This window comes from Uloborus diversus, chromosome 1 (assembly GCF_026930045.1).
Source record: "Uloborus diversus isolate 005 chromosome 1, Udiv.v.3.1, whole genome shotgun sequence".
NCBI classification, from domain to species: domain Eukaryota; kingdom Metazoa; phylum Arthropoda; class Arachnida; order Araneae; family Uloboridae; genus Uloborus; species Uloborus diversus.
The window spans coordinates 87409347-87422273 of record NC_072731.1 but is presented as its reverse complement, the minus strand read 5'-3'; the positions used below and the strand labels follow the sequence as shown (position 1 = coordinate 87422273).

General features: G+C 30.9%; 1 protein-coding gene across 3 annotated transcripts in view; it reads right to left on the bottom strand.

The window, feature by feature from the left end:
* LOC129230962 (WD repeat-containing protein 44-like) overlaps positions 1-12927 on the bottom strand; it is an 86672-nt gene that overhangs the window by 57904 nt on the left and 15841 nt on the right. For all 3 annotated transcript variants that reach the window (XM_054865222.1, XM_054865209.1, XM_054865214.1), the window contains exons 6-10: positions 11714-11842; positions 8506-8736; positions 7317-7453; positions 4428-4520; positions 353-417 (exon numbers count right to left, since the gene is read on the bottom strand). In XM_054865222.1, the coding sequence (XP_054721197.1) occupies positions 353-417; positions 4428-4520; positions 7317-7453; positions 8506-8736; positions 11714-11842 (655 nt within the window). The remainder of the gene's footprint in view (positions 1-352; positions 418-4427; positions 4521-7316; positions 7454-8505; positions 8737-11713; positions 11843-12927) is intronic.

The following is a 12927-nucleotide window of genomic DNA, read 5'->3' as shown; positions in this document are numbered from 1 at the left end:
CATGCTTCCAATTTTTATGGATGCAGGACAAGAAACTTCAAATGTCCGTCAAAAAGTTGAGAGCAAAAAATGCAATCAATTTTAATGACTTTTTTGTATGAATTAGATTCTACACAGTTAGGCCTATTAATTCGATATTTTCCGGGGGAGTGGGAAAGGAATCATCAAAGTCTCCACACTCAATGCATATTGTATCAAAAAACCAATCCCACACATATGGCTTGATTTCACAAGGCTGGGGGGGGGGGGTGATAGCCCACCTGATCCCCCTATATGACAGGTCTGCAAGGAATTATTACACAAAATTATCTTACTCATTTGTTAGAAAAACGTAATTCTATATTACTAGTACCTTTATCAACAACAACTGTTCTTATTTTGCTGACTTCCATTTTAAGTTTCTTCCCAAAATCACGTCTGGAAAAAAAAATCAAATGTTTTATTTTTAAATGGAAATGGAATGTACACATACATAAAAATAACTGTAACTAGCACATAGAATAGTCTAGGCTAGTATGTCTTTTTTGAACATATTATTTTTTGACTGTTTCTATACTGTTATGACCTGCAGATTCCAAATCTGTTGAGTGCCAGACGCTAAACCTGGAGTATTTTTGTCAAAATGAAAAAATTCAAGATGGCCGCTATAAAACGGGAGAAACAAAATAATGGAAACATATGTGCAATGAAACTTATTAGAAATTTAAAAACTATAGTAGTATTTTTTTAGTCAGAACAAAATGTGCAGCCCTCACTCATCCAGACCCCGTTAAACCGGATGTCGCATAATCTGGACAGCCATTTAGAAGCACATATTGTACAAGTACAAGGCAAGTCTGCTCAATAATGCATTTTTTCAGGCCTGTGTTATTGCACGTGGCAATACATACAATATTCGAACAATTTTTCGCTAAAATGAAGAGTAGTTGGCAAAAGAAAAATGATATAGTCGAATAATATAGACTTTGCACAAATTATGTTTTCATTTTTGCTGAGAAGTCATTTTTCAATTTTTGCAGCTATTATCGCTATAACTGTTGTCATTTAATGGTTTGGAAGGATTAATGGAGTCAAACTCATAACTTAAGCAGAATAAAATCCAGGATATAGCATAGAGAATTCTTCGCATAAGCGCAGTATACTTCTACATCCAGTAGAGAACCTGCAACTGATTAAGTTGAGCATTATGCTAGGAGCTGGCAGTTGTCATGGAATACTTTCACTGTCTGTTGTACACTTTCATTTTTTCATAGCCGTAATCAAGAGGGTTGAGAACCAGTGGGAAAAATGAACAAGCTGATTTCCATGAAATTGTTTGGTAATGTGCAAGTAGGCAGTGAGGATAAAAACCAGCTTCAGTAGATAGTATGCTGCTAGATTTTGGACATACATCACATGCCTCTTTCCGATCACACTTTTTGAAACATAATTGGTCGAAAATTTTCTGGAGGCAGCATATCCTGCCAGTGGCCATATAAACTGGATATAAATTTTGATGCTTAATGTACTACAAAATCTATTGTTGCCATTGTAACATCTAGATGAATTATGTCCTCATACAAACTTAGCTTTTTTTTTGGACAAGGACAGTTGACATTCCAACAGAAGAAAGAATTGACACTATCACAGCCAACTAAAAGGTTTAGATCAATGTTTTTTTTTCCTTAGGACCTCATGATCGCAAATGATACTTTGACCCTGAGAGTATAAACTGAGTGTGACTGTGAGAGTATAAACTGGTGCAATGTATCAGTTCCTTGATACATTGCACCAGTTTTTGTATACAGATGATGTGTTAAGATGCAAAGAACATCTGTGTCATTAGAAATTATTCTTACATGTGATTATTCATGAATCATGTAGAATGCCATAAACACATCAGCTTCTCCATGAGAAATAGGAGTCTGCTTGCAGTTCAACTCTAGTTTCAATTGAAAAAATTCTGCACCAATAGCAATTATGCATTGGCCTGGAAGAACATTCGTTGAACTCTGTCTGCTCACAACCAATCTTAATTATTTGCATCTTAATTTGTACACACCTTTTCAAAAAAAAAAACTATTAAAGTTTCTTTGGAATTTAAAACTTTTCGTCAAATCATTAAATTAGATTTATAATTGCTTTACAACTCTATTTAGCGAGTGAAGGCGTTCTTACTGAAATTTAAAATATTTTGCCAAATAAACAAAAAAAGACATCAAATAATGTCTTTAAAATGTAAAAATAGTTCCGCAACTTTATTGTTTATCGCCAAACTCGCCCAGCAACCATGCTATCATAATCCATCCGTCTAACGAAAAAAAAAAACATCCATGGAATATTCAAAATTCATCGTCAGAGAAAAAAAGAAAATGTTGTACATTTCACTCGGATAAAAACAAATCAAAGCTTTCTTTTCTTTCAAAAAAAATTGCCAAAACAATTATTTATATTTACGGTTGTTTTAAAACAATAATCCTAGACTGAATTGCTCAGCGCCTAACACGCCAAGCAGCTACGCTACCAGAACCTAGCCTTTTTGCGAGTGAAGCGGATGTTTTTTCTTTGGCAATAATGAATGTTTTGCCAAACAAACAAAATTCTGTTATGGTATTTCAGTGGGCAGAGGATAATTTTGTAATGCTAAAAAAATCTTTTTTCTTTTTTCGCATTTCATTTAATGGTTGTAATTGAAGTTTCTGGCCAAGAAAGAAAAAAAAAGTTGTGCACACGATATAAGTGGTGACTTGAATCTTTCATTACAACATTAATTCTTTTTCGTAAACAATGCTAGACTTTAGGTGCTCTTAAACTTAAATATTCTTGTTAGTCCTATTTTCACTATTCTTTTAGAAAAACTGATTTGATTGCTTGCCATGTTTCATAAATTAATTGACGGGTGCAAATTTTTCTTCTCACTTCCATTCCATTTTCAGAAACAAGAAACTCAACAAGTAGGGTCCTATCGCAATTTGTGGTTGCGAGGAACATAATTTGAATTCAAGATGTTAAAAATTAATTTATCTTGAATTTGAATTTTCGCAATCACGAATTGCTAAAGCTTATTCGTTGGGTTTCTTGTTTTTTCAAATGGAATGGAATAGAAGTGACTAAGAAGTTTGCACCCTTCATAAAATTTTGACCTAATTTTCTAAAATATGTAATATGACGTAAATTTGTAAAAAAGAACTAGTGATAAGGATAGGGTGATAAAGATAAAGATTTTATGGCAGATATCCACCAGTACACTTATCATAAAGATTATTTACAGCGTATACTGTCATGTATTTTTATTTCTGATCAATCTTAAATGATGAGAACTAGTAATCTTGAAATTTTGTATGAAGGTGAAGTTTTGCTGTTTAAGTTCACTTATATTAGGTGTTTTTTTTTTCTGAAAAATGTATTTTACATGCAGAAACCTATTTTCTTTTCCTTTTTTCCTAAATGTAAAGTCTGTCTGAGTTAAGCCCTGAAAATATATGAACAAAATAAAACTACAGATGATTTGTGATTAGGACGATGACAATTTTTCTCCCTAAATAAATATTAAAAACAACCGTCGTCATGGCAATCTGAAAGTCAGAGCAACATCAAATTTGGTCCAATGAGTATAATAAGCAACTCATGACTGCGTAAAAAATACCCTGACATTAAACAAAAATATTTTTTGAAACAAAAAAAAAGAATATAATTGCTTAAAAAAATATTGTTTGATTTGAATTTAAAAAAAATCCATTTATTTAATGATGTTCGGGGGATGGAAATTACAGGTTCTTAAAACAAAATGACAAACCACTTTGATATCCCCCCTCCGATCCGCACCATTTAAAAATAGAGACTTTGAGCCCATAAATAGCCCTTGTTAAGTCTTTTCAATCATTAATATTGTCCACTGATAACAAGAACCAAAATAAATTTAAACCTATTAACACACTTAGTAAATTGGTATACGTGCCCTTAAGAGCTCACTCGCTGACGTCATAAAATCTATGAAAATCTTGATTTGTCAATTTTGGCCATAGGAGAGCGATATTTTTTTAGTTGTATATGTTAGTGTATCTGGAATCTTTTACTAAGTATCATTGCTAGGACTGGGGGATTGTATAAAAAGTTAAATTTTGTAACTTTTTCAAATTTTGATTTTTTGACAAAAGTTTCACGAATTTCGATTCCTTGCGCAATTTAAAGATTTTTTCAAAATGGAACTATAGGCTTATCTCTAACGGTTTAGGCATTAGCGGTCCACTTTTAAGGTGGACACCCTCTATATAAAATATCCCATGCATTTTAAAAACTGTTTTTTAACAACAGATCAATGTTATTAAATGCTTTTTGGTAAACAGCATTTTTCATTTTAAAGAGAATTTTTTCATTTTTTGAAAAACATAGTTCAATACCTTCAGATGATATTAGTGCAAGAAGAATGAAAATGATTTTGAACTTACGTTTTAAACCAAGCTTTAGCTCCCATTTCTAATGCATCCGTTTTTCTCATGTCAGAGCCTTCTTCATCTGATTCTTTATCTAAAGCTGTCGTACTAAAATTAAAGAATGAAATGCAATTATTTTCATTGTTGTAGCAATGAAAATAAATGATAAACTCAATATTACTAGAGCAAATTCCACAATAAAACATTTATATTTAGCGTTAATTCTAATTGCTCTTTGCAGAGAATGGTAAGCACTAAACATTTTTTGAATTGAAAACAAGATTCTTTACTTCTTTTTGATAACAAAACATTTTTAAGCAGAATTTTAAAACACATGCTTTATTAACATCGATTTTACTTTTTATTGTTGTTTCTACACACAAATTATGTGACCAAAAGTATTGAGACACTTTAAAAAATTCACATTTTTAAGGATTTCTCGAGAAATAAAAGAAAAATTGCTTCGTAACTTTTATCACCTAAAACGTATGTCCCAACTGTTATTTTCCATTAAAAGTTATATCACCCATGCATTTAGAGGACCAGCAACAAATTGAGAAAAACAAAAAAGTTTTTTGATCATTGTTCAACATAAATAACTGAGAATAAGCTATAAATTTCAGAAATTAGTTACCTTACTATGTACAATCATTTTACGCACTTTTGAGAAAATATCACTGATATTCATGAAGATGTAAGCATTTCTCTCAGAACTACGAATTTCATTTGAAGGTTTTTGGCTCATAACATGTAAAGTTTTACATCAAAGCTTGCCAAACTTTCTGAAAACTTGACAGTACACAAGAGAAGTGTAATATTAAAATTTGAAAGTAAAATGTTGAAAACTTGATGAAATATGGAAATTTAAAGCAATTGATATTTCTCTGCACATGTGCAAAAAATAGCAATTTATAACTTTCATTACCCAAACCCCAACTATTCTCCAACTCATAATATAATTCCAGTTCAATACCTTAAAAATTCAGAAAGTTATCAGCTATATAATGAGCCAAATTTGAATAGATCTTGGATAAGCGACGTCTTGTTAAGGTTGTTCGCAAGTTTGCAACATTTGCTTGCAATCGCTCAGTGTGATTCATGATAAAAACGGATTATTTGCAAACGATCCCTCACGATTCGTAGTCTGCCCAAGAGCTATTCAAATACAGCTTATTAGAACGCTGATAACTTTTTGAGTGTTTAAGATATAAACTGAAATTTTATTATGAGTTGGAAAATTTAGTTGAGGTTTAGATTATGAAAGTTATAAATTGCTATCTTTCGCACATGCAGAGAAAAATTAATTGCTTTAAACGTTCATATTTCATCAAATTTTCAACATTTTGATTTCAATTTTTAATATTATACTTCTCTTCTGTACAGTCAAGTTTATTGAAAGTTTGATAAGCTTTGATGAAACATTTTACATGCTATGAGCCAAAAACCTTCAAATAAAATTCGAAGTTCTGAGAGAAATGCTTACATTTTCTTTTATAATTCTTAAGAAACATTTGAACTTTAAAGCATCTGACAGATACCTAAGATGCAAATATTCTAGCTACTCTCAAAGCAACAAAATTCTTGAAAGCCGCATTTTGGAAGACATTCAATGGTTTTATTCGTTTAAATAACTTAAGTTGCCTTAATAGGATATACTGTGCCAAGGCATTCCATACTTCTCAATCAGTGTATCTTTCTAAATTTAAGACTATGGTCAAATTCTTTCTGGAGCACTATGCATAGTAAACGTTATCATATTAGGTGTGCACTGTCTTGCAGTAAGTCCGATAAGGTTGTTTTAGCATAACAATGCTGCTACTGAACCATTCCTGACCTTCACTGAATCTCTAATGTACAGCCTCTGACATAGGAATAAACACAAAACACAGAATAGTTGAGAAAAAGGGGCAATTTATGCTTTTCACTGCTTAGTGAAAAGGGTTTTGTTTTACCTTTGCACTATTTTTCAGTAAGTTGATGAATTTTATCTGCCAACTTCAAGACATCTCGGCAGTGCTTGCTGTCACACTCAAGGGCGAAAATTGCAAAATTTCTAATGGTTTGAATTTTTTACATAAAATGGGGGCAGATTCCAAATTCAGTTTTTAAGCAAATAAAAGGATAGAATATGTGACTGAATATTAAAAAAATAAAATTGTATTTTCAATGAAATTTGTAGTTTAAAATAAAAAGATAAAAAAACACATTGAAGAATCAAAAGCTTGCTTAAGAAATAAAGCTATAAAAAATGCTTTCATTTCATTTAGAATAACTTATTTTTCCACATTATGTAATGAGTAGTAGTTGTTTTTCTCTTTTTTGTTTAATAATTATTCATTACTTTTTAACTTTCATCTTGTTCTGTCTCACTGTCACAAAATTGATTGAAAAGGCTGAAACCTGTCTAAGGTTGCATATTTTCAGCCCTGGCTGTACTGCATGTTTTCTGTTAGGAATTCTATACAACAAGGTTTCACTGAAAATACTAGTTACAACAGATTTTCTATGATTGATAGCTTAAAGTCAGAGACTGACAAAAATTGTAAAATCTTAGGGGTCAGGGAAAAATTTTAGGTGCGAGGCAAATTATTTCTCTGAGTTTATCGGACATGTCAGTGAAGGCTTCTGAAAGTTTCCTGTTCTGAAAGAACTAGTCTTCAAGGTATATTTTTTAGTTGCCGGTGACCTGGCACCAGAAATTTCTGGGCCACTGGCCAAAGCAGAGTTTTGGTTAAAAAAGACAACCCAATGTACATGATTCACAAAACCATTTAAAAATAAAACACAGGAGGAAAAGATTAACATTTTAAACTAAGTTTAAACATTTTTCTATGTAAAATACAGTAAATTAAAATATAACTAAGGTAAAAATTATAAAACCACAAAACAACTCAAATGACACACCTGACATATTCAGAAGTTAACCTCATAATGTGCAATGACAATGGATTCAAACATTTAGGTAGATGCTCTTCTGCTAAACTCAAAGGAATTTGTTCACCTGTATCTAAATTTCGAACACTGACTTGTGCCAAAATTTCCTAGAATGAAAGGGAAAAAAGCAACTTTTATAACCAGTTTCACAATTAATATTTTTGAGCTGTAACTCAAACATATCAGTCATGCAAATGTTAAGTGACTAATTACACACATAAAATACACGCTTAATTTAGGTAAAAGGATCCTGTAAAGAGATTTTGTTATAATTTGAATTTAAAATCAAAGACAATATTAATTCTTATATGTTAAGAAAACATAAGCAACAAAAGTATTTCCTTATTTATAATCCAGAAATAACAATCAAAAGAGCATTTTGAGAAAAGAGAGAAAACTTAATTCATAAATAGTGTATAATTCGCTGTGTAAACACTTTTAATAAGAAAAATTAGGTCAATTTTTGGTATGCATTCTAAGACTGCTATAAAAGTTGTGAATTTAAAAATAAAGCTGAGCATTGAAAAATGTATTTCTTCATGTATTTAAATGCTGTTTAACATAAAAAAAACGGTTAGCATTAAAGCATGTTATTGGTTAGAATGAAAAGTTTGTCAGTCTATTATACATTCAGCAGATATGCCAATCAGATATAAAGGCTTTTCATAGAAAGCAAGGCAATTTGTTCAGAGTTTTTAACTCTTACCATTAGCTAGGTTAATATCTTTTCTTGTAAAAACAAACTCTGAACTCAAAGCTAAGGTTTTTAACTGTTTATAATGACTGTTTATTATGCTATCCAAGTATGCATTAACATTCATTCAACTTCTTGAAATCAAAGATACATAAACAAATTAATATATTTAAGCAAATTGGAACCAACTTGAAATGCTATAAGACATTTAAAACCATTTCATATACTTAAACTTAACTACATTGTTTCAAATTCAAGTTTTTGTCATTGTTTTAGGATGTCTTAATATGCAAAAGCATCAAGTCCAAAACATAATAAAAGGACAGAAAACTTATTCAAATGAGGCAATTTACATTATCCCACAGCTTATTGTCTGTATTTCATATTGATAAGTTTGAAAGTTAATGATGAAATTACTCCGTTAAAGCTAAATGACATACTTTGAAAATGCTATGAATGAAGTACCTGGTCAGTGAGAGGACGACCTGAATCAGAGCGTGTCCTCACGCTGAAAGGTTGCTTGATGTCATCGGCAAGAAGCTTTCCTGGCTCATTCGTCTCAGACGCATGATGAGAGCCCTTAGATGATACGCTGTTTAAGCTGTCCGAGCGAGTGGGTGTAGTGCGCTTGGTACCATTGCTACTGCTGCTGCTGTTTTCACTGCTTGGCCCTTCCGCTCGATCTTGTTCCCTGTCCTGTTTAGAATAAAAACAACAGTGATAAAAAAACATAATACAAAGGTAAATACAGATTTAATTATTCTGGACAAAGAAAAACCGAGTAGTGCAAGAAAAAAGGGAAGGAATCTATGTCAATATGCTGGTCAGTAACTTTAAAATCTAATGTTCAGAAGAACTAAAACCAGGCTACTTAAGGCCAATGAAAATTAGAGGGCATGTGACAGAGAAAGAATACTTAACATGTTTAACAAATAAACATCTGTGTAAATTTTTAGCATGAAAAGCATGAACATATTGCAGTAATTTAACATGTTAATTGCATGAGCATATGAGGACATGAGAAGCAAAGGGATATAAGTGGACATTTTCAAGTTTTGAACAAACTGCATTTAAAGATAATGTCCTAGGTAGGCTTTCAATGAATTTTTTTTTCTAAATCATGATACACAGCAGCACCTACCAAGACTACTAGTACTATCTCTTGACCCACGGCAGAGGAGAGGTTCATTTACCATTTGTACTGTTTATCTCCAAACTTTTAATTTTGTCACTTACATCCCTTTGCTTCTTACTGCTTCATATTGCAATTCATAATTAAAACCAAAAATAACGATTATGACCATCAGTTATTAATCAGTTTATTATATTATTATTTATTATTACAGAAAGAAAAATATCACAGTGTAAGACCATCTTAGAAAATTTAAAAAATCAATTTTAAAATATAGTCATTACTTCCAAATAGTGATGTAAAATACCTGGGTATTTATTTTTAGGGGTAAATACCCAGGGTATATACCCGGGTAAATACCCAAAATGGGTAAATACCCGGGTATTTATTTCAAAAATTTATATTCAACTAAAATACTTTTCTGTATGTATTCCATTATGTATATATACAACCAATCATATACAAAACAATAAATTTTTGCCCAAAAATTGTATTTTGATCACATATTTAAAGAATTATTGTGTGAAACAGCTTAGCAATCTAATATGATATTCACATTAAATGTGTTGGATATGCCTAATCAACGTTGATAGCCAAATTTCAGATATAAAAAGCCATTCTACAAAAAAGAAAAAAAGCTTAATTGGTTACAAAAAAAAGGAAACATTAATTTTTTAAGGTCCTAGTCTTTTATTACCCAGTAATATATCCCTGCATGACATCAAAATGTAACGAAATGTCGCTCAATTTATTATTACTATTTATTTACTTATATCTTATGCAGAAATTTTCTCCAAACTTAGTTCAATTGTTCAGGTGTAGTCTGTATCACACACACACACACACACACACACACACACACACACACACATATATATATATATATATATATATATACATAATATACATAAACATTTAAAATTCATTTAAAATTTTTAATCTTTCATTTTGGGGTTTATGTTTAAAAAAGAAAATAGTCACCTTTTAATACTACCTAAAAATTTTTTGCAAAATGCGCAATTACTAGGGGATTTACCCTGCCTTCGGATAAATACCCAAAAAAATATTTACCTTCCCACCCTACAGGGGAACAAATGCAAATGAACAAAGCAACAAAAAAGAAAATTTTGCTTCTTTTTTTTTTTTGCTTATTAATGTGAAAACTGTTTCTATATTTTCCATGTTATCACTTAAATATCAATAAAAAAAATAACACCATAGTGTCTTAATAACTTCTCAGTTTATTCTTCCAAACATCCCTCATGCTTCCTTTTTTGTTTCATTTTGGATATGACTAACCTAGATTGCAATTTTGAAATCCTGAAGTTCATAATGAATTGCTTATACTTCTCCAATTATGACATTGAAAAGAAAGATTCTTTGGTTCACGATATGTTTCTTTCATGATTTCATCAAGTCTTTCAATAAAAAAAAATTATAAACTGTATAATAAATATGTATATATCAGTTTTACCAATTATTTCATATTTAGATTTAAAAAAAAATTCTCATTCACTTTTTTGCATTTTTTATAAAATACCCAGTTTTTGGGTATTTACCCAGGCCTTGGGTAAATACCCGGGTAAATACCCAAAAAATATTTACCTACCCGCTGGGTATTTACCCGATCCACATCACTACTTCCAAATGAATCGGTTAACATTTTGAGCACCGTGTATGGAAAAAGCACTCACAGATTCAAGCAATTTTTATATGAATTTTGTTTAAAACTTAAATCATACTAAATGGCTTGTTCAAAAACTAACAGAAGTATATAGTGTTGACACCATCTTAGAATTAAAAAAAACAGTAAGCTCGTTATCATATGGGTTATTACAGAGCTTTGAAGCAATTAAAACTCCTGCTTATAGTGTTCGAGTTACTCAAAAATCGAAAAAAATCTCTTGATCAAATTAAATGATTAAATTATTGTCAACGATCAAAATCATTCATTAATGGAAATGACATTGTGTGTTCTTTATGAAAGAAGATTATTTTCATTTCACAGCACATGTTAAAGTTAGAGTGCAATAATTAGGTTCATCAAAAATCTGCTCGTTTTATGAAAAGTTTTTCCATAAGGCAAAAATTCTTAATCCTGGCAAAAAAAAAAAAAAAAAAATCTTGATCACACTAAAAGCAAAGCTACCAAAAGTGTCTGTGTGCATGAAAAAAAAAGGAGTATTACTCCGAAAAATATAGTGCTGCTAACTAACCAAACAAATTCTGTTTAAAATTTCTTTTAAGAATAAAATATTTTTTAATGGATTGCATGATTTTTGGAGCATCCTGTATTTTAGGATCTTAAGACATATTTATATAAACAAAGGACTCAGAACAATTCAGACTTGATATTAAATATATATATATATATATATATATATATATATATATATATATATATATATATATACATACAATATATATATTCATTCTTGAATTACTTATCTCATGAAAATTGCTTTGAATACAGATAATTCGTATGATGGATGTGAAAAGATAACAAATTCAGCAATTGCGGATACATAATGGCTTACATACCTGAGGTTTCACAACATACTGCCCTCGTGTAGCACTGTGCAAATCCAGGGAATACTCTAATTCTCTAGTAATGCTTTCTACAGGATCGGTAGGACTAGGAAGTTCTTTGTTCTGATTATTCTCAGGTTTCTACGTAAAAATGAAATTGCAGAATAAAGCAAGAATTTATGCATTTAAAAATAGTTTCTTTCCAACTGAACATATAAGTAATGAACATCCAGCTGCAAGATAAAATTTCAATAACAGAAACGTTTGTTACATAAAAGAATGCAGAGTGGTTCAAAAATCTGGAATCACTTCAAAAGTAAATACAGTCAACTGGCAATAACTCAAACTTCAATAACTCAAATTTTTTGATATCTAAAAAAAAAGCATTTCCCTGCACCTTTATTGCGTTTTTAATGAAATTTTATCACCTTAACTCGACCCCCTAACAGGTACAGGTGCTGATTCAATTTTGGCGTCAATAGCTCAAATGGTGGTTGAGCTATAGAACGTTTTTTGTCATAAATTGTGACTGCTGTACCTCAAGAAATAATGAACGGAATCAAAGAAAAATTTATCGACAAGTAGCCCTTAGAGCAGAGGTTCCCTAACTTTAGACCTCCGCGTACCCCCTCTGGAAAAATTACAAACTTCGCGGATACCACCCCTCCCTGGAGCGAAAAAAAGAAAATGATTTGACCTAGTTAAATCTATCCTTTTCTAATATTTTTTACGCTTTTTTTCTTCAAAATTTTTTTTTCATTCTTCTGTATATTTTTCAGAGCTTTTGTCTCTTACATTGTTATTTTGAGTTATGGAAGTAAAATTCTACTTGAAATTCAATTAGGAATAAAAATATTATCACCAAATTTCTACAAGTTCAATATTAAAAATGAACTTTTGAAGTTAGTGAACAAAACACTGTTAGCCTAGCTTAAGTGTGTTAATTTTTCATATGAGTAGTATTTTTTTGGCGCATTAGGATTTCAATTAGAAACTAAGGACGTGAAGGGATGAGTGATAAAATTTTTGGATCAAACGTTTTATTTAAAGTATAATGTATTCTTGAAAAAAATGTGCCTCAATATTTGCATTTTACTTAATATAGTTTTGTAACGATATGAACTTTGTCATGTGTACAGAATTAATTTATGTGCAGTGTATTTACTTCCAAGAGTTCCGAGGGAGGGGAGGGGGCTGCCGAGTCCTACATGTACTTAAGCAAGGAA